The following is a 19956-nucleotide window of genomic DNA, read 5'->3' as shown; positions in this document are numbered from 1 at the left end:
ACCGACACAGGCCTGTCACTTAGATGTCATCGCGTCGAAGTCGAACAGGATACAACATCGACACATTGACGATGCCCCAAGTTGTTTGAACTAGTGGGGCCTGCAGTAGCACCAAGGATCGCCTGGCTTGTTGCCGTTCTTCTCGTCTAATGCCCAGTGAAAATCGCAGATGGAAGTGTCCCTGTCCCACCTGAGCCATACAACGTACGGCGTGAGACGACAGAACCGAACACCGTGGCCATCTTTGAGGCAAAGGATGAGCCATTGATTTTTGTTATCCCAATCACATTCCTTTCCGTCATTTGGTACCTGATCCAAAGAGGCGTATACGGGGACGCTCGTATCACCCACATCAACGTGTCGCACCTGGACGTCGGTAGTGGCAGTGTCGTAGTCGGAAGCGGGATTCTCAATGACCCCATGCTCCTTTGCAGGCGGATCGATCTCGGGAAGCGGCTCGTTCTCGCCCTGCGGCTTGACGAGTTTGCAGTAGCACCAGTGGTCGCCGACGGCGTCGCGCCAGAGATCGATCTCCATCCAGTGCCAGGGGCAGCCTTCCTCACGGGTGCGCCAGATGCAGTAATCGGAGGTCTTGCACTTATTGCATCCGTGGCCATTCTTCAGGCAAATGATGGCCCACTCATCCGGGTTCTTGGGGTTGCATTGGAGAAAGTTCAGATCCGAGGCAATGGCTGGGTCGGAAGGAACGATACCGGGCGCAGCAAGGCCAGTGACGCCGCTGATGTTGAAGGGCACCCAGCTGTCGGTAATCTCTTCGGTGGCAACGCCCTGAGGTGGCAGTGCCGAAGTCAAAGTGGCAAGGACGGAGAGTCCGAGCATGGCAGTGGGCAGGTGCATGATTGCGGATTTCAATGAAGACTTTGTGAATTTATGAGTAGGAAAGGCGTTTCAGGTTCCAGGGATGCTAGGAATCGAGCAAACGAACATTGGTAGTAGGAGCTGAGAGAAAGGAAGAGAAACGAAAATAGGAAGACTGGGAGGGAGAAAGGTCATTAAATATTCGGGCAGATGACCCATTGATGGACCGTAGAGGGAAGGAGCGCGAGATTACGCTTTCGACCATCCGCTTGCCATGCTCCTTCCCAGTTACCATTCAGGTACTTGTCACACGAGAGGCACGTGGGCTACAGTTTGATTAGACTCCAAGGACGTCTACACAGTACTTATTGACAGTTGAAAGCTTAAACTCCACCTTTTGAGCAGGTAAGTGAGCCAGTGAATGAAAGTATCCATAGCACGGCAGGTAGAGGCAAGTCCGAAGAGTATATCACAATCAAACATCCGCATCGTGGATTGACGTTCAAAAAAAGTAAGACGAATGCCTTAGAAGAATGTATCTTAAGTACAAGCAGGCAGAACTGAATGGCATGGTGTGAATTTATATTGTAGTGTGGTAAGGTAGGTGAGGCTATTCGGAGATCACATGTAAGGGAAAAAGTACGAGAAAGCGCGTAAATAGATCTATCAGGGCTGCCGAGAGTGGTCGAGGTATCATTCATCTACTTTCAGAGGCCTATCGATGGTGGCTGATGTCTACCTATCCTACCTATTCACCGATTGCGCGTCGTTCTTGTGATGCGCCATACTACAGAGGCATCTATACGCGACACTGTCACTTAAGAAGTGCGCACATGATATAGTAGGAGGGTATAGTTTGCACGTTGAACTTTTACTTCAAAGCCAGCTAGCTAATGTGCGTTCATAACATGTATGAACAAGGAATCCACCGTGTCACCAAATGCGACCGCACGAAGTATTTCCGTCTATATAGCTGCGACAGAATTTGACGTCTTAGCAGATGTTGCTGCGCTGGCAGCAGCCATCCTTCATCCGACTTTTTGTGAATTCAGATAATAACAAGGTTACCATGCCACTATAGATTTATGGTAGTGCGCTTTTCGCAAGGAATCTTGGTCTTGGGTCACCTCCTGCAGGCCACTGGTTGCAGATGGAGCAGTATGAAGTTGTGGACAAGCATCTGCACAGTTTTAGGGAGATTTTTCTCTATTATACTTCCCCAATTCAAGACTGAACGTCCAATATCTCCGCTCACCACAAGCGCCATAGGCAAGGTGAACAGTGATATGGTATTTGTTTTGAGGTGGTTTGATATCAACAGAGAGCTTGCAATCGACCACGGAGGAATGTCTACAACCATCTCATGTGGGCAGTCTGTAACCAGGATCGGGACGATGCCTTTGATTTGGCGCTCTTCAACCTTCCAAAGACAATGCCACCAGAGAGCTGGCAAAAGCTAACACTCTTCTCTTCTAGGCGCATCAGCTATGGGGGACTTTTTTCGGCCCGAGATCAAGTAACTACAGCGAGCAAGAACCTCGCTAGAAGGAGGTTTTGTTGATGAACCTGTTAATAAGGCAAATAGACAGCCAAATGCAAACATACACAGGGCCCGATCTAGCATGCCGATCATCTTTGAGAGCTAGCCTTTCCCCTTAAAGTCACAACGACTTAGCCCTACCGTTCGGACTCCATACTTCCCCACTCTAATATTGTGGGGTACGTTCGGGCCGACGCATCTCAGCTTGCTCAGACTCTGGGGTAATAAAGGGTCCTCAAAAGGCGCGTTAAGCGTGTGAGCAACCGCCATCATTGTCGCCAATATTTATCCACATCATCACCTTCCAATTCATTCTTCGTCATGTCAGAACAAACAACTTTCATTCTCATCAGAGGGGCAACTACTATTGTCGTTGATCCAGCAAATAGTGTCTTAAAAGATTGCGATATTCTTATCAAGGATGACCGTATCGCTACGATTGGAGAGCACATAGCAGAACCAGATGGCAACGTTACCGTCATCGATGCGCACAACTTCATCGCCATTCCCGGATTCGTAGATGGACATCACCACATGTGGCAACAGCTGCTTCGTGCCGTTGCGACTGACTGGACCTTATTCGACTACACCGTCCAGATGCGAAGCATATACGGAAGCATCTACTCCCCGGATGACGTATACTTAGCAACATACGCCGCGGCCTTGAGTCTCCTGAACAATGGGGTGACATCCGTGCTGGAGCATTGCCACATCATCAACTCGCCAGCTCACGCAGATGCTGCAATCAGAGCGCTGAAAGACGCTGGGATCCGGGCAACGTTTTGTTATGGGTTTTACCCAAACCCACCGATTCCGGAACTCGGCGTCGACGGAATCCATACCGAAGGCTTTTCGCACGATGCAAGGCTTGAGGATGCGGCTAGAGTGCGCAGGCAGTACTTCGGTTCCAACGATCCCGCCGAGGAGTTGGCTACCTTTGGTATTGCCCCAGATGAGCCAGAGGCACAGTCTATCGAAAAGACCAAGAGCGAGTTAAGGGAATCTCGAGAGGTAGGAGCTCGTTTAATCACAATGCATGTCGCAATGGGGCCATACGATGCAGCACATCAACAGGTCGTTCGGCAGCTTTCAGACGCCAATCTTCTTGGGTCGGATCTCGTCTTCAGTCACGGTGCGTCCTTCACTGACAGTGAGCTTGAAGCGATTAAGTCTTCAGGCGCTGGAATTGTGAGTACCCCTGATACCGAGTTGGGGATGGGCATGGGTTTCCCTGTCGCATTTCGGGCTCAAGACGCCGGGTGCCACTCTTGTCTGGGAATCGACATCACCTCAAACCAGGGCAATGACTTCATTGCCCAGATGAAGCTGGCGCTTCAGGCCCAGCGCGCCCTGCAAAATGAACAAGGGGCCCTTCCTCTCACCATCACAAGAAAGACCAAGGATGTTCTCCGCATGGGAACTCTTGGTGGCGCAGAAGTACTACAGATCGATCACCTCGTGGGCTCTTTGACAGTTGGGAAAAAGGCGGACATAGTGTTGATCTCCCGCGATGATCTGGAGTCACTTCCTGTGTCGGATCCGGTCGGGTCTGTGGTCTTTCACACGTCTTTGAGTCACATCGACACCGTCATCGTGGATGGAAGAATTCGCAAACGGAATGGCCGGCTCTTAGCTGACACTGCTGAGCTGATGTCGCAAGTCACACGACGCTCAGCTGAGATCGAGGCTTTGGCAGCCACATTCGATTTAAAGGCGGCCAGGGCCAAGTGGTTGAAAATCTTCCGAGGAGACTTTTAGCAAGGGGAAATGTGGATTCGATTTAGTTGCAGCAGATGGTATCCGTAGTTTGCTCTTATACTTAATCACCACATTGTCTTTAGGGCATTTTCCATTGGAATTGGTCAGTGATGCTCTTCATCGGAGTGATATCCTTGTTCACAACGAATGCATTCTGCGCACTAGACACATGAATTATCTCGCGCAGAGTACAGTGTCAAGAGGTCGAAATCCCAATCCGAGACGTTATCCAAATTGAGAATGTCGTTGTCTGTTCCGAAAAGGTTGACCGGCCAAGAGGCATCGGGTGGCCCAGTCTCTGCAGGAAACTCGATAGTGCTTTCGTTATCGATAATGTCTTCGTATGCATGGTTTGAATTGATTCTTACACCACCTTGTCCAATTATTGGTGAAGGCTGAGTATCATCTTCCAGTACTGTGGAGTGGCTCCCACTGTCAACATACGTCATGGGAATTGAACCCCCTTCCGGTATGGGGCTATTGAAACCAGTGACAGGAATTCTGAGTGGCCGTGGAGATTCAGAAAGATTGCACGTTGCGTTTTCGCCCATCATTGTCGGTAGGGACCTCAATCGTTGGTGTAAAACTTCAGCCTGTAACAAATTGTCAGTCACAAGTGCCAGTCACCGAAACGGTCAAAAGATGCTGGGCCAACTCCACATACCATCGGCCTCAATGGCTCCCAAGTTAGCTGAAGAATATCTAGTATGTCCACTGAATCGCGAAGAAATATCAAGACTTGGCGGAGCATTTGATTGAAGTCGTTTGGCATATCGTGGTGCCTACGAATTCTTGATTTGACCAGTGTCGCAAGTATAGACGTTGCTACAAAGCTTGCGAACGCAGTTAAAGAGCTGATCTTGGTTATGTCGTGCGATTTCAGGACATAAGCGTGGACAAGCTGGCAATGTTGAAGGGCATGATCCGCAACCGCTTCTGCATAGGCTCGGGTGGTGCTCTCCACCCTCTCGGTCGGCAGGCGGCGTCCAGAGAAAATGGTGACAAGAGGAGACAAAGCTACCATACGGCAGAGATGATACAAAGAATGCATGCCAAGAAGCCTGGCATGATCTTGGACTTGAGACCCGTTATCTGCGAAGGATGGGGAAAGCTGTTGCGGGTTGAATAGATGCTTCGCGGTGGCGGCAAGTGTCTTGAGCTGAGATGTAGAGGGGCCTACGATGTCCCTTCTCACAATTACTTGCACACGGGCCCTTGAAGTACATTCCATCCCAATTAGAACTACTTTTTTATCATAGACAGATATTAGAGGTTTTGCTTACCAGATGCCCATCATCTTGAGCGTCTTCCCCATGACTGTTTCGCTTGATCCCGTGTTTAGCAAGACTCTTCCTTCATTTTCTTGCTGACATAGCCGACAGTTCCACTCCTCATCCATATATTCTCTATTCAAAATGGAATTAAGTTGGTACTCGTGCCATGGCAGGGGCAAGGGAACCCTGGAGGCTTCGGCCCAAGCATTCAGTGCGTATGCTTCGGGCATTGCAGCAGCACATATAGAAGCCCAGCAGGCCCAAAAACACGCTCTTATTTCCTCTTTGGCCAACGCACCTGCTTGGCCTTGCTCTTCGCCCGTGGGGATTTTCAAAGGCAGAAAGTTTGAGCAAGATGTGTAGGCAATCGCTTCAGCAGCAGTTCGGGTCAGTGGATAGAGGAGCTTTCAATTGACTTTCCAAGCACGCACCTATGAATATTCTGGCACGATCTGAATCTCGCCTGGAGAACCAGTATATACTGAGGGATGCTAACGTTTGGATTGACTGAACTGTTGGACGATCCGCTAGTTGCAAAACCTCCATAGCAGCCGCCTCAGCCCAGCTCTTTCCGTGTTTACGGTATGAGCTCAGCATTGTCAACTCAGCGGGGATGATAGGAGGGCGATTGAGTGACAACCTGTGATCTGAGGGTGGGGCTTGAAGGAATCTGTAACGACTAGTTAGTTCAGTTCCGAGACGTAGCTGTCGTCTTGGGGATGATAGAAATTTGGGCTCACCGTGAGGCCAAAGCAAACAAAGCCTTCAAAAGGAACGATGGGGTGCTGTTGTTGAGATACGATTCGAACAAATCCGATTTTCGAAAAAGCAGTGGTGCATTGTATAATCGCTCAAAATAAATATCGAGTAATCCCAAACCTATGGCTCGAGGAGGGAGATCTGATGAGCCTATGTCCACATGGGACGGTTGGCTAGCCTGGTGCATGTACATTTAGCGTTGAACCAAATCATGTAACGGGGCAGTTGGAGTGAGCGACACCTACCTGCGTACTAACTGCGGGAAAATCATTAGTAGCAACAGGAGCAGCTGAGAAGCGATTAATAGCGTGAAGTCTATTGTCTGGGGACACAAAAAAGGGATGATCCAAGACGAAACGGGCATAAGACATACCAACATTGGGCTCGATGGTATCCGCAAGCGACGATATCTCCACCCTCCGGGCAGCCTCTCGCTGGGCAGCAAGGACCCTGCGGTCAGCTAGTTTGGGGTAATTGCAGCTGCCAGATAGGCGAAGACATCTGTTGCAGGTGGGCTGCTCTCGACTACAACGCAACTACAAGAGTTAGGTGGTATCAAAACGAGGGCAACGCTCATGGTAGGCCGTACCTTTTGCTTACGGCATCTCTCGCAAGCCGTCCTGGACAACCGAGATCGCTGTGGTACTTGTGGCGGCACGATTTGCGATGTTGTGATAAGATCCGTTTCTGCCATCAGTGCGCTATCAGGGTCAAAGTCAGGACGGGGGACAACATTTGGAGTGAGGTGGGAGGCCGGTGACAGTAAGTATTGGGTCGGCCCGACCGCTCCGCAACGCTAAATTGTGATTCATTTATTCCCCGCAGGAACAAATGTTCGAGGCTATGTTGCCTTCAATTTCGTGAGACAAACTCCTAATCCCCTAATTACACCTGCAAACCCTATTGTTGTTGGAGAACATGCGGTGGGGTGGAGGCGATGCAAGAAGGGAAAGTCCAGGAGCCTTACAGCCATACAAATCGCATTTCTAAGACTTTCTAATTCCTTCTTCGAGAACTCGTCTCAAAGCCCTCCAGGACTCTATATTGATCTATGATATCAATGCCTATGGAGCCATGAAGGAATTGGTGCTTTCTAAAATCTTAGTCTTGTCTGCGACGGACTGAGCCAAAGACATGTCGCGCCGAACCGGGCCGAGACCCTCCACACTGAACTCGCCCATCGCCAGTACGTACTTCTCCATCCGCTTTCCTTCCTCTGGCTCTAAATTATAGGATACTTGCTCTCTACCCTCCTATATCTAGTCTCTAGCTGCCGGCAGCATGTTACAACTTGCGCAATGTCTTGTAATGTTTCCGAGTGCTACTACCATGGGTTAATTTGAACCTGTGGGCCGATATACTGTACTTGCTGGCTACTTTAAGCCACTATTCCCTGTTGTTCGAGCTGTGCTGACTGAAAGGGTCATCTAGCCAGTCGTGAATGCATGCTCTTTGATAACTAAATAGAGGAATTAGATCGATCTCTGACCCCAATGGCAGAAAGCTTCAGGGACAGAACGGTCCCCAGAAAGGTAGTACAGGCAGCCTCAAACAGGGTCTCTATATTGTAGTTACTGGCAGATATTCATTTCCTGTCTATGTTCATCCGTATAGAGGGCTGCGTCACTATCTAGTGTGAGGCAGGCACCACCATGCCTCCTTGGTGTTCCTCGAGCTTCGTGCCCCCAATCTCCACAGGTGTGGCATGGAACAGAATGAACACAATACGAGCCCACTCATCCTTGTGATTTATCCACTGATGCATGGTTCCCCTTTGAACAACTAGGTCGCCCGAGTGAACTGTTCTGGACTCACCCGAATCCAAGAGACACTCCAACTCGCCAGTGACAAGAATTCCATAGTCAAGGCTGACAGTCCGATGCATTGGGGATCGGGAGCCTGGCGGGATGTTACAGTACCGAAGAATAGTGCCACCGTGTTTGACGAGACCGGATTCCTTCTTTTTGTTGTATGCATCCTTGAACGCTGTCAAATCCTCATCTCCGGCCAAGGGGACCGGGAAGCCTTCTGTCACGTAACCTAGCTCGAATTCCCCGGAGTGACCTTCGCCAGTATGCACCGTCCAAAAGTCCAGTGGCTCTTCAACTTCCTTGGAATAGATGGAGTCCCCGGCCGTGTTGTGGGTCGTGATGTAGCGATTCACGCTAGGGAGAATTTTGTTTGTTGTTTTTGTGTTGTCAGACATGATGGGGTGCAGGGCTTGAAAAGAAGCTTCCTGCTTGGGGACTGATGGCCTATTTTCAGTCAGCGGACATTGCTTGAATTAACAATCCCGGACTGTGTTAAGACGTGTAGGTAGCACTTACATTGGTTTATGTAACGTGCTGGGCTTGCTCTATGCAAAGTCAGGAGAAAGGCTTTTTGGAGAAGCAGTTAATCGGTCTTATAAGATTCCTGATGGTACGATTCGCGACGGAGACAAAGACAGAGCAATCTATCACCAGGGCCGCCTCGGTCCGAGATCGTCACTTATCTGAACCCACGTTTTCTGCCCTCGGACCCAGCACTGCCCACAAGATCTTCTATTATCTTTTATGGGGAAATTGTGCCTACAATATAGATTTCCCATGCGGAAACTAGAGAGCAGGTTCCGAGCAAAAACGTTGTTCTGGCTACCAATGAATAGAGCCTTGCTAACCTTTACTCAACATTGAAATATGCGCAAAACTCAGACTTCTGAGTTGCAGTTAAGAATTATATTTTTCTCCATACTAATCATCCATTGATTTAAAAGGCCACTTGAATTAAAGAAATCACGATAGCAAGTGGAAGAAATGATGGAGGTGTCCGAATGCGGGTTACAGCTCACACGCATTACGAAAGAGTGCCTATGCCCGGACCGACTCAGATTGCTGTCGTCCCGAGCCAGAATCATTCTACCAAAGCAAAGGTTCGTAGATAACCATTGGAAAAGCTACTTGAAGTCCATGAAGAATAGCCACACACAGCCAGCAACGCTTTCAGATTATCCTGCTTCCTCCAATAACGATGGCTACATACCCTTTCCCTATACCGCACGACTCCCCCTTCCCGATGGGGAATATTCCTTTTGGAATTTTCAGTACCGAAGCACATGTATGGAATCTTCAACAGCCTTTGTATCTTATGCTGATGTACAAAGCAAACCCCACGGCCAGGGGTCGCGTTAGGGGACTTTGTCCTTGATCTACAAGAATTGATTGCTCTTGGACTCGAGGTTGATACAGTAGTGAGAGAAGCACTCTCTTTGGTTAGTTTAAAACTTGCAGTACTCATTGTATGCCTTGACTTACTTACCCTTTTTATTACCCAAGTCCTCATTGAATCAATTTACTGCCCTGGCACCGAGTCTGCGCCGTGATTTTCGCTCGTCAATCCAGTCAATGATCCATAATGAGGCTTCAGTCCTCTATAAGCCCGTAGGCCCTGGCCGCCGCCCTGCAATTGTTCCCGGAACAGAAGCAAAGATGCATTTGCCCATGAGAATTGGAAGCTTCACAGACTTCATGTGCTCGTTGGAGCATGTACAGACCGTAAGCCTATATCCTAGCCGCAATTGACTGTCGTCTGTATACTGAAAGTCTATGGATTCTCTAGGTTGGGAAGCTTGCAGGATATCCCACGGTCCCACCGAACTTCTATCACATCCCGTTGGCCTACAACGGGAGAGCTTCTTCGATTATCGTCAGTGGCCAAGACCTTCCCCGACCGATAGGCATGCTGCCAGGATCTGACATCCCATACTACTCGCACAGCCGAAAGCTTGATTACGAGGTAGAAATGGGGGTCTTCATCTCACAAGAGATACCCTACGGCGAATCAGTCAATGCAGCAACTGCACGCGAACACATCTTTGGCTTTGTCTTGATGAATGACTGGAGCGCTAGAGATATCCAGTTCTACGAAATGACGCCTCTGGGGCCGTTTAATGGCAAGGCTGCAGGCACTAGTATCTCGCCTTGGATTGTCACGTTGGATGCGTTGGAGGAAGCGGGTGCTTTGATCGTGTCAGAGGCGCGCGGATTAGTGGGGGGAAAGAACACGATGTCTCCGTTCTTGCAGTGTCCTTATGACATTTCTGCTCAAGTCAGGTCCTACATTTCTAGTAAGTCTGCCCATTTTTTTTTCAGTGTTTAGGAGTCTGGTGAATGCTACTATTTGAAGAATCATTGGTTCAGTACGTTAACGTAGACACTCAGGGGATGGAGGGTCATCGAAGGAAATGCTTGGAATATCAGACCTCAAGCATCTTCACTGGTCCCCGTTCCAGATGTTGGCACATCAAAGCAGCTCTGCATGCGGAATATCTACTGGCGATCTTTTTGGAACTGGTACTCTCTCCTCAACAGTAGAGCAGTTCGCTGATTTCGGAGATGAGTTTAGTAACTGCAACAGGTCTGGCTGTCTTCAAGAGATAGTATCGGGTGGGCAACGCCCCATGAAACTATCAGACGGATCAGAACTAACTTGGTTGGAGGATGGTGACACTGTAATTATGGAGGCTTGGGCAGGTTCTAGGGGAAAGCAAATTGGATTTGGAGAGCTACGTACCCTTGTTACTCCAGGAAGAACCCCTAACTCTGAATAGATACTTTCCTCTCTTTCCACTACTAACTAGTACGTGTTAACATACCAATACTTAAAATAAGTAAAGTAAGAGCATGATATACTTTACTCTATAAGAATAAGTAGTAAAACTGAAATGGAATTTAGTTATAGCTTAGTCTAAAGTAGATATACTAGGCCAGAGCTGTACAAGGAATTTATAGTATGATCAAACGGTCAGAATGCCCTCCTCCCTCGCCTTGATCTGCAGTGCAAGGATCCTCGAGTAATACCTCGAAATTGCCAAATTGCCTCCCATGAACCAGAATCCAGGATGTCCACTATTCTGCCACATTGTCCTAAATTCGCCCTCCTCATTCAATCCCCAGACGTTACCCACACGATCCGCAACATCATCACCGAACGTGATCCGGGCCTGCGTTCGCATGTTCTGGTAGCCGGTCGCAAATACAATCTCATCAGCCTCGAGTACGGATCCATCGGCGAATTCGAGTCCATTGGGAAGCACTTTGGCGATTTCCTGACCCGACTTGATCTTGATCTTGCCATCTACGATGAGCTGCGAGGCGCCAACGTCGATGTAGTATCCTCCACCACGCTGGAAGTATTTCATCATGAGACCGGTGTCGTCGGGACCTTGATCCACGCCAAACCCTGCAGCTCGAAGTCCATCGAGGAGCTTCTTGTCGTGTTCGTTTTGAATCTTTGTGAGCTTGAGCTGTTGCGTCTTGAAGAGCGAACTAGGGAGACCCCAGAGGAAGAGATCTGCATCTTCGACTGACGGCCCAGACTCGTCGTAGAGACCCTTGAGGCCAATGTCTGTTATGGCTTCGGACGAGATGACGCATGTTGTACTGCGCTGAACAATAGTAACATCATAGCCCTTCTCGAAGAAGTCTTGAGCGATGTCGTGTCCCGAATTGCAAGAGCCCACTACGATGGCCTTTTTACCCTTTGAGTTTTTGTCTGCACCAGAAAACTCGGAAGAGTGACACAGCCGCTTGCCCTTGAATGACTCCATGCCTGGAATTTGCGGGAAATTCTTCTTTCCGGAATGACCTGTGGCTTGAACGATATGTCGGGGGTGTAGGGTCCGCTCCTCCTTCGAACCGTCGGCCTTCGTTCGTTCTACAACAACGGTCCATTCTTTCTTTCCCTCATCCCATGAGGTTGATTTCAGAGATGTTGAAGTCCAGACATTGAGCTCAAGAAGTTTGACATAGGATTCGAAGAACTCGGCAAGCTTGTCCTTGGGCGTGAAAACGGGCCAATGCGGCGGAAAAGGAACGTATGGCATGTGGTCATACCATACAGGGTCGTGAAGTACGAGTTGATGGTACCTGTTGCGCCAGTTGTCACCGACGCGAGGGTTTTGGTCGATCATGAGGCAGGGAACCGAGAGCATTTTGAGTCGCGCACCGACTGTGAGACCGCCCTGGCCGGCTCCTATAATATTATCAGCATATGGAAGGGAAAATTCAGAAGAAATGGCATCTCACCAATGATCAAGACCTTCGGATCGCTGCCATCGAATTCACTCTCTGCCTCTCTCCTCTCCCTCCAGTTCTTCCTATTTGGATCTCCCCCATGCTTCACACCCTTGGTCCTCCGGCTTCCCACAAGCTCCTCGTGTCCCTTGAGCTCTTCCAACACCGTTGACAGAGTATGTATCTTCCATGTCCCATTGTCCTCCGCGAGCTTCACAACACCGCTACCCCTGCCGATCTCTGTCTCAAATGAAATGAAGAACTGTATTCCAAAGACTTCGCCGAAGGCATCGATAGGCTGGAACTTCGGTGCCCGGAATGCTGTGCTGCTGTCCACCTCGACCTTCTGCAATTTTATCTTGCTCGACTTCAATAGCTCCTCAATGTTCTTCTGCCCCTTGATCGTTCGTAATTGCCAGGTCAAGGCAAGATGGTCGCGCCAGTAGCTCTTCTCTTGCAAAAACAGGGATGCGGCGGCGGCGTGGTCTTGTTTCGATAGAGCATCGTTGAGGGCGGTGATTGTTTCTGATGCAACCTTAGGAGCATCGACGGAGGAGGAGGCAGATGTTGCAGGGAAGTCGTGCAAGGGAATGTTGACGGATCCTGTCTCGACGCGGTTGTGTGAGGGAATGGAGCTTTGCCCCAGCATTTCACCCATGATTGGCGAATGAGCTTATGGAGTCGTTTAATATGAAGTGGAACGTTGTACTCGGAGAAAGAAGTGGTACGTTAGAACACCTGTACTGTTCTTTCACAATGCGCGACAGCGGTGGAATAGGAAAGTAAGGATTTTGTATGAGGAAGCTGGAGTTGGAGAAAGCTGGAAGGTAGTCGGGCCATTTGGGTTCATATATCCAGGCGACTATTTATTGTGACACGAACTCGTCCCGCAAGCCCACTCAGGGCCCCAGAATTACGCCGTTCCCCAGCTTCTCGGGTCCCTCCCCCGGGATCGGCCACAACGAAGATTGGTTTACGACCTGGTTGATGTGCGTTCTGGCGTCAGCTCATGCGCTCACTCAGCCTCGTGCAGCATTTTATTGCTCTTTCCTTTCGTCCAGAGTTCCCACCCGCGGGATACGCGAAATGGAAAGGTCCGATGGGTCCATGAGAAGCCAATTGTGGTGGATCGATTTACGTCTTTCCCTGGGGTGGATCCCTTCTACCGCAGCACGTAGAAGGTATGCTCGCCTCGAGGTCGGAGGTTCGGTGGACCTGCCCTGCCTCTGCATCCAGGGAGCTGAGCAGCTGTACGGGGAGGAGGATGTCGCTCCGACACTAGGTGTTGTTGGTGAGAAATTGGCGTCTCTCGAAGGCGCATATGGGAAAGATTATTGGAGAAATGGGGGAAAACTTGCAGTGAATGAGGGGAAGCTTTGGTGGATGATAGTCATGGAGGGGCCGTCTATTCCCATTCGGGTCAGGTCCATGACTTAGGAGGTAGCTATGCCAACTCACGATAGCTCCAACCAGTTTACCCCGCGACTCATCTCCACTCCAACGAACTTTCCCCACGCCTCCTCATTCAGGCATTCCGGAGTCCTTCAGTCCACACTCTGCCTTACTTGTCAATTGCTTCGGCACTGCGGAATGTGGTGATAGGAACAACATGACGATGATCAGAATCCCCATTCGCCCTATCCAATAACTGTTCATCGGTCGGCCATGTGCATCAAACTCTATTATAACAATGCGTCGACTCCCTTTCGACCGACGCCGAATACACCATCAGAGATCATTGTGACAACATTATCTGGATTCAAAGCCTCTTTCGAGCTCGAAGAATGAACAAAGTCGATCTTGAGACTTGGCTATAACGCCGTAAAAGCATCATTAAGGCAGTCCGTTTGACATGTGAGACAAGTAGTCAAACAGTGGAGATCACGGCCACTCCAGATCGAAAGGACGAGGCTTTTGGAGAGACCATTGAACTATACGGCTTCCATACAATTGCCAGGAGAATGTGCATTTTGAGCCTACTTCTAAAGAACAAGAACTCATAATCCGAATAGCACTTTCACTTCCGTAGAACAACGGAAATACGATGAGTAATAAAGAACGAAATGTCTTTTGATATTCTAAATCTCATAAACTAGAGGGTATTTACAATCTAAACCGCGGCAAAGGATGAACGCAAAAATTCAAAACAGAAAGCAGATCCAATGACTGCTCATCGTCCACCAAGGTACTCGTCCGCGTACGGCAACTTGACCACCACAGTCCCAACACCCTTTGTCTTCGTCCAATCCTTATGCATCTGCGGCACCTCCTCCAGCGAAATCGTCTTCTTGATCTTGACATCCACCTCACCCTTAACCTGCAAGTCGAAGCACTTGAGCAATTCCGGGACGAAAGTACTCTGCGTCCTATCGACGTAGAAGAAGCTCGCATTGAACGGACAGAAAGGCACAAGCTTCCTCGCCATCAGCTTCGCAATATCCGCGTACGCTGCCGCCTGGGACCTAGGCTTGCCGTTGAGGCTAGCACCGTTGGACCCATAGCCGATCAAGTGGCCATTGTCGCGGGACAAGATCGACCAGGACTCGTCGAAGGACTCGAAGCCGAGGGGATCGAAGACGGCGTGCGCGCCACCCATGTCTTTCATCGCTTGGATCCAGTCCTTGTTGGTGTACACAAATGGGTGAGCGCCTTGAGCGCGCAGAGCATCGAATTGCGATTCCGATGCTGTTCCGTAAACCTCTGCGCCTTGAATCTTGCAGAGCTGCAATAAGGCGTTGCCAACTGAGCCGCTCAGACCGTGGACGAAGACCTTGTGGCCTTTCTGGAGCTTTGCGGTGCGGAACGCCATTCCGTAGGCTGTCGTCCAGTCGAGAACCATAGCGGCAGCTTGATCGAGCCTGATACCTTTAGGAACCGGGACGATGAATGGCTCGGGGAGGTTGGTGTAGTATTGTTGTCCGCCGTAGACGGAGAGACAGCAGACGAGATCGCCGGGCTGGAGTTTGTGGCTGTCCTTGCCGTTCAGATCCACGACTCCAACCGAGACGTAGCCAGTAGTAAGTGGTGCCTTCTCCTGCATGGGATATGTGCCGTTTCGCATGTTGATATCGGATCCGCCGAAGACTGAGTAGAGGAGTTTGACGCGGACTTCACCCTTCTTGGGGGCGGGCAGCTCGCTGTCCTGGACGGAGACGACTTCGGGGCCTCCAGCAGCGGAGATGACGACCTTGCGGTTGGGGATAGACATTGTGAATGATATAGTGATGTCGATGATATAATGCTAAGAATTTGATATGTCGATGATATAAATCTTGAGTGCTTCGAAGATTGTTTGGAAGATGTAGTTATATGAATCTTGTAATTGTTATGAGTAGTGAGATGATAAGAAACCTCAACCCCTTCCAACCCAACATACTTATATCCTCCCCTTCCCTCATCTCCCATCCCCACCTCACTCATCTCAAACACGACTACAATCCACTGCGCACGCAAGACGTCAGCCCTGCCCTCGAATCGCAACCATTGTCCCGGTCGATCTCACAAACAGACCGCCGCACTGTCCCTCTCCGTCGGCCTAAATGATCCTCCGACTCGCTTAGCATACCTTATACGGTTAAGCTCAGGTGGGAGGACTGGTTACGGACGTAAGATGGGACTGGATTACGTCCGTAGGTTGGATGATTGTCGCAAGAGACTGGTACACAGCCTTGCGCTGTGGGCTATTTTGCTGTACTGGCAATTGGATGCCTCAATGAAGCGGAGATTTATTAGTGTACGGACGTATGAGATTGGAGGTAGGAGCGGGTGATACGAATCGCATCGCTTGCCTTGATGGGTAAGTTGGCTTTTGCGTTGCTGCGACATTGATTTATTAACGGCTTCGGAACATTCAAGTAGAGACTTGTACAATGCGACTGGCTGCGTATACGCTGAGTTGCAAATGTTCCACCATTTTATGGATCGAATGTCTGATTGCTGATTTACCCCGCAGATCAACTCAGTATTGAACAGCATTCTTCGACATATTTACGAAAGAAATGTCAAGCTCATTGGGAAATTATCGTACAAGCTTACGATCTGCGCAAATGGCTTTCTTCAGCTGTTGCTGTTCTCTGGTTGAAGTCGCTCCGAAGCGTCAGATTGTACGAGATGTTTCCTCCTTGCACGGGAGACCCAATTCCATAAAGAACTTACACCGTAAGCCCTCGATTTTGCGAGGCACGGGAATAAGAATGTTGCATTCCGCTCTCGCCAGCGAAACTGTATAAAGGTAGAAATCTATCCGACGAGCTTTATGCAGACGCAAGAGAGTTACGACTTCGTATGCAATGATACGAACAGCTGCGAAGTATGAGTTAGACTCGACTGTGGATTGTTAGCGAGGAGAATGAAGCGAGGGAACACTGCTCTCAACGATTCCCAGCTGCTCGCCAACCACCAAACCCCTCCCCGACGTTGCCATCGTATACCTACAGAAAAGAGCATCGTGGGAAACGAGTACGGTGTACAAAGATGATTGCAAAGCAATGACAAACAAAACCTACCTATATACATTCAGCTACAATCAAGCCAGACGAGCAAGCGACGAATCAGCAGCCCAAGCCATCCGCCACAGGCGTACGAGTGGTTTACCTTTCTCACAGGACGCATGCACTCAACAATGCGTCACAACCCTCCCTCCCACCTACCTAGATACCTATCTATACTTCGTCGGAATTCGCAAAAGCGACAATTCCATTTCCTCCAGTCCTGTCGACCCGCTAACCCCCAATTCGCACAATCTGCAATCTCAATCGCACCCAATGCAGCTTAAGCGCAATTGCGAGATAAGCATAGCATCAAATTCGCATGGGAACAATGCACACGAGGGGTAACAAAAAACACGAGGTTTAAAGTCATCGAATTCGGCCATTCTCACATGCTTGCTGTCGGTCAGGGTCCAAGGATTGCCCCTCCCCATGTTCCCAATGAACAGTTACCTTTACGAATACGAGGGGATGGGGACTGGGGGTTCCAAAGCATCGGCCCGACGCTCGACGCTCGACACTCAACACAACACGAATCTCCAGATTTTCGATGTGTGGCGAATTTGCCCTCACTCTGCTCCTACCTGGAAACTAAACATAGTATTTGTTATGTTTTATATCGTAAACCTTCAGGTCCATTGAAATCTTCACAAGCTTCACGAAGGCAGTAATGAAAACGATGCTTTCTCCTCCTATCCCCCCTCAAGCGCCATCAAGCAACAATGGTTCGATGGAAGCCAAATGACCCCCCTCAATCCGGTCTGATATCCGCAATACCTCAGCTGTCGTTGCAAGCGACCGACTTCGGCACTTTGCACGCTCCCACAATGCCGGGTGTGCATTTCATGCAGCACGTATGTACATGTATGTATGTATGTACGGCGAATGTGAGCGCCTGCGCGCGTGCGTATGGGGATTTGGGGCGAACAAATGCGATCAAACTGTTGCTTGTGTTCGAGCGAGAGATATGGTACATTTGATCGATTGGCCGGCGGGTGGTGGGGGAGCGAGGGAGCCTTCGTACTCGGCCGTGCTGCTGAAAGACGCAGTGCTAGACGAACGCAAGGCGGTCTAGGGGGGAAAAAGAGGAGAGCAGAGCAGTTGGGCTAGGTTCGATCGATGATGGATCGAATGCATAGTTCCTCCGTCTTTTCGTTAGGAAACGGCGCCTATGAAAATAGGCTGTGCAGTAGCCTGAGCTACAAATCATTAATCATTTAGATGGGTTTTTGATTGTGATGAACAGGCCCGAGAATTGTCGGTTTTGTGATTATGACGAGGGGGGCGTTTTTTTGGAGGCATGGAGCGAGGGGGTGATGTAGCGATCCCCTTGCTGTATTTCCCTGCGTAAACACAAAAGAAATTGGAAAGGATTCTTGTGGAATTGTCTTCTATTTGCATGTTTATTTGTACTATGTGCATTCTTCTCCAACGATTGATTCATGTTGTTTCTTATGACAACCGAATGTTTCGTCAATGTAACGACGGTCAGAGGACAGGTAACTATCAATGTGGGGAAACAAGCAAACGTAAGTCAGGATTCGGCTCCATGCCAATTTGGACTCCAAGGTTACCTTTCGATTGGAAATGCCTCGCTATTCGGATAGATTCACTCTGGACGGCCCAATCGCAGGCGGTTTACGGCAGAGATGAAGCTGTTAGCACAGTCTACACCGATTCATCTTGCACACTAAGGATCCCGCCCACGTCTGACGGCGTGATGGACTAACTGACAAGGTGCGCTATGGCAATGCATCGACCGTAAGTTTTGTTGCATTTCGTATAACAACTTTGGTCGTATTTTTGATTCACTTTTATACTTTTCAGTCGTGATAATTGACACTGTGATACAGATAGAACAAGAGGGGCAACAGTGGAGATTAAGTCGGACACTCAATTCACAGTTGCTATTCGTACAAGGTCAGGTCTCCACTGTTTGGGTTCGGAGACGAAGGCAAATCCCCGAATCAGCCGTCGCTCGTCGCCCTCTACGGCAACAGATCGAAGGGTTTTTTTCTGGGACCACAGCGTCATTTCCCACCATTGGCGTGGCACAAAAGTCTCCTAGCGCCTTCAACACGTGCCATTGTTGCTTTTCACTTTATTATTCCTATAATAGTCCGGGAGTTTCTCTCCTTGCTTCTCTTGCACAGTATAACTACCTACTACAATCTTGTCGACGCTTTCCTGAAGGGTGGAAGCTCTAACGTCACGACTCACGACTAACCATAACGGAAATATTATAAACCCCTTTGCAAGTATACCACGACACTTATGATGGGATCAATGGCTCCGACCGTCGACATTCCCGGCGTGCAGCCAGATGTAGCCGCCCTATTCCAAGAGATAGAACATACATTCCAGTACACCGGACTCGGAGACGACCGCTGGTACATCCTCACCATGGCAGCCGTCGTAGGCGGCACCAACCCCGAGCTCGCCGCCCAACTCTACCTCTACATGATCAACCAGCCCGGACGCGAGAATCCCTGCGACCGACAAGCCCTGATGCGTCGGCTGCGCGAAATCATTGTCAAACTCGTCTCCATCATCGGCGTCTGCAAGCCCCTGGAAGCCATCATCTCGATCGTCAAGGTCGAGCGGCCAGAAGATCGCGACTACAGCTTCAGCCGCGAGAACTGGCAGGCCGACGGCAAGAACCACGAGGACGGCATGGCGTGGCTGACGCAGATCTACGAGCGCAACATGGAGTCCACGCTGCGGCTGTTCGACGCGCATCTCGATTTCCAGTGGATCTCCACGGACATCACGTATGGCCTTTATCTTTCAGATAGGCAGAATATGGACGATTTGGACACCGAGTTGACGGTGCTCGTGGGCATCATGATCCAGAATTTGAAGCTTGAGACTTACTGGCACATCCGCGGGATTCGACGCATCGGCGTCCCGCAGGAGGACGTCAAGACGATTCTTTCGTGCGTGCGGAGGATTGCGGATTTCACAGGCGTCAAGCTGAATAGAATCCCGACGGTGGACGAAGTCGAACAAGACGTCTGAATGCAGTCCAGCCAGCGGCGAGCTGTGAATGAAGACTTCTACGAACGGGACTTTGCTGCCAGGACCTACGATGATGAAAATGAGCATGGAAAGAATGGACAATCCAAGTCCGTTAAACGACACGAGAACCACGAACCTCACGCAAAATCCTCTCTTTGAAAAAACCAACGCCTCTCAGTCTAGCGATTGGAAATCGCCAACAGGCGAGGCGGCGGCCGCAAGCGCAAGCGAACCTCTCTCGTTGAAAA

At 49.7% G+C, this 19956-nt stretch overlaps 9 protein-coding genes across 9 annotated transcripts; 4 read left to right on the top strand and 5 right to left on the bottom strand.

Moving 5' to 3' along the window:
* Positions 1 to 90: 90 nt before the first annotated feature.
* Positions 91 to 858, bottom strand: BU24DRAFT_467651 (uncharacterized protein; the record flags this gene model as incomplete). The annotated part of the gene is made up of 1 exon (XM_033532457.1): positions 91 to 858. One exon carries the CDS (start codon positions 856 to 858, stop codon positions 91 to 93), a length of 768 nt encoding a protein of 255 aa, XP_033378515.1.
* Positions 859 to 2680: 1822 nt separating this feature from the next.
* Positions 2681 to 4117, top strand: BU24DRAFT_444784 (Metallo-dependent hydrolase; the record flags this gene model as incomplete). Its single annotated transcript, XM_033530653.1, has 1 exon — positions 2681 to 4117. One exon carries the CDS (start codon positions 2681 to 2683, stop codon positions 4115 to 4117), a length of 1437 nt encoding a protein of 478 aa, XP_033378514.1.
* Positions 4118 to 4278: 161 nt separating this feature from the next.
* Positions 4279 to 6844, bottom strand: BU24DRAFT_467649 (uncharacterized protein; the record flags this gene model as incomplete). The annotated part of the gene is made up of 8 exons (XM_033532456.1): positions 4279 to 4710; positions 4782 to 5331; positions 5401 to 5761; positions 5823 to 6061; positions 6132 to 6328; positions 6396 to 6439; positions 6524 to 6686; positions 6740 to 6844. 8 exons carry the CDS (start codon positions 6842 to 6844, stop codon positions 4279 to 4281), a joined length of 2091 nt encoding a protein of 696 aa, XP_033378513.1.
* Positions 6845 to 7780: 936 nt separating this feature from the next.
* BU24DRAFT_473354 (uncharacterized protein) lies at positions 7781 to 8356 on the bottom strand (the record flags this gene model as incomplete). Its single annotated transcript, XM_033532778.1, has 1 exon — positions 7781 to 8356. One exon carries the CDS (start codon positions 8354 to 8356, stop codon positions 7781 to 7783), a length of 576 nt encoding a protein of 191 aa, XP_033378512.1.
* An 803-nt stretch (positions 8357 to 9159) lies between these two features.
* Positions 9160 to 10738, top strand: BU24DRAFT_357005 (uncharacterized protein; the record flags this gene model as incomplete). The annotated part of the gene is made up of 6 exons (XM_033523926.1): positions 9160 to 9246; positions 9293 to 9367; positions 9420 to 9683; positions 9748 to 10241; positions 10342 to 10506; positions 10546 to 10738. The coding sequence occupies 6 exons, from the start codon at positions 9160 to 9162 to the stop codon at positions 10736 to 10738; spliced, it is 1278 nt and encodes a 425-aa protein (XP_033378511.1).
* Positions 10739 to 10924: 186 nt separating this feature from the next.
* Positions 10925 to 12861, bottom strand: BU24DRAFT_436995 (FAD/NAD(P)-binding domain-containing protein; the record flags this gene model as incomplete). Its single annotated transcript, XM_033530191.1, has 2 exons — positions 10925 to 12162; positions 12216 to 12861. 2 exons carry the CDS (start codon positions 12859 to 12861, stop codon positions 10925 to 10927), a joined length of 1884 nt encoding a protein of 627 aa, XP_033378510.1.
* A 164-nt stretch (positions 12862 to 13025) lies between these two features.
* Positions 13026 to 13991, top strand: BU24DRAFT_473352 (uncharacterized protein; the record flags this gene model as incomplete). The annotated part of the gene is made up of 2 exons (XM_033532777.1): positions 13026 to 13622; positions 13806 to 13991. The coding sequence occupies exons 1-2, from the start codon at positions 13191 to 13193 to the stop codon at positions 13989 to 13991; spliced, it is 618 nt and encodes a 205-aa protein (XP_033378509.1). The 5' UTR covers positions 13026 to 13190.
* A 293-nt stretch (positions 13992 to 14284) lies between these two features.
* BU24DRAFT_428195 (GroES-like protein) lies at positions 14285 to 15684 on the bottom strand. Its single transcript, XM_033529411.1, has one exon. It carries the CDS (start codon positions 15409 to 15411, stop codon positions 14374 to 14376), a length of 1038 nt encoding a protein of 345 aa, XP_033378508.1. The 5' UTR covers positions 15412 to 15684; the 3' UTR covers positions 14285 to 14373.
* Positions 15685 to 18976: 3292 nt separating this feature from the next.
* Positions 18977 to 19708, top strand: BU24DRAFT_357067 (uncharacterized protein; the record flags this gene model as incomplete). The annotated part of the gene is made up of 1 exon (XM_033523930.1): positions 18977 to 19708. The coding sequence occupies one exon, from the start codon at positions 18977 to 18979 to the stop codon at positions 19706 to 19708; it is 732 nt and encodes a 243-aa protein (XP_033378507.1).
* Positions 19709 to 19956: the final 248 nt, after the last annotated feature.

The sequence above is a fragment of the Aaosphaeria arxii genome, assembly GCF_010015735.1.
Source record: "Aaosphaeria arxii CBS 175.79 unplaced genomic scaffold BU24scaffold_12, whole genome shotgun sequence".
Classification (NCBI taxonomy): domain Eukaryota; kingdom Fungi; phylum Ascomycota; class Dothideomycetes; order Pleosporales; genus Aaosphaeria; species Aaosphaeria arxii.
Note: the sequence above shows the minus strand (reverse complement) of the source record. Positions and strands in the feature narration are given on the sequence as shown.

Excerpts from the sequence above, each read along its gene's own strand:
- BU24DRAFT_428195 (XM_033529411.1), bottom strand. The coding sequence starts at position 15,411 with ATGTCTATCCCCAACCGCAAGGTCGTCATCTCCGCTGCTGGAGGCCCC.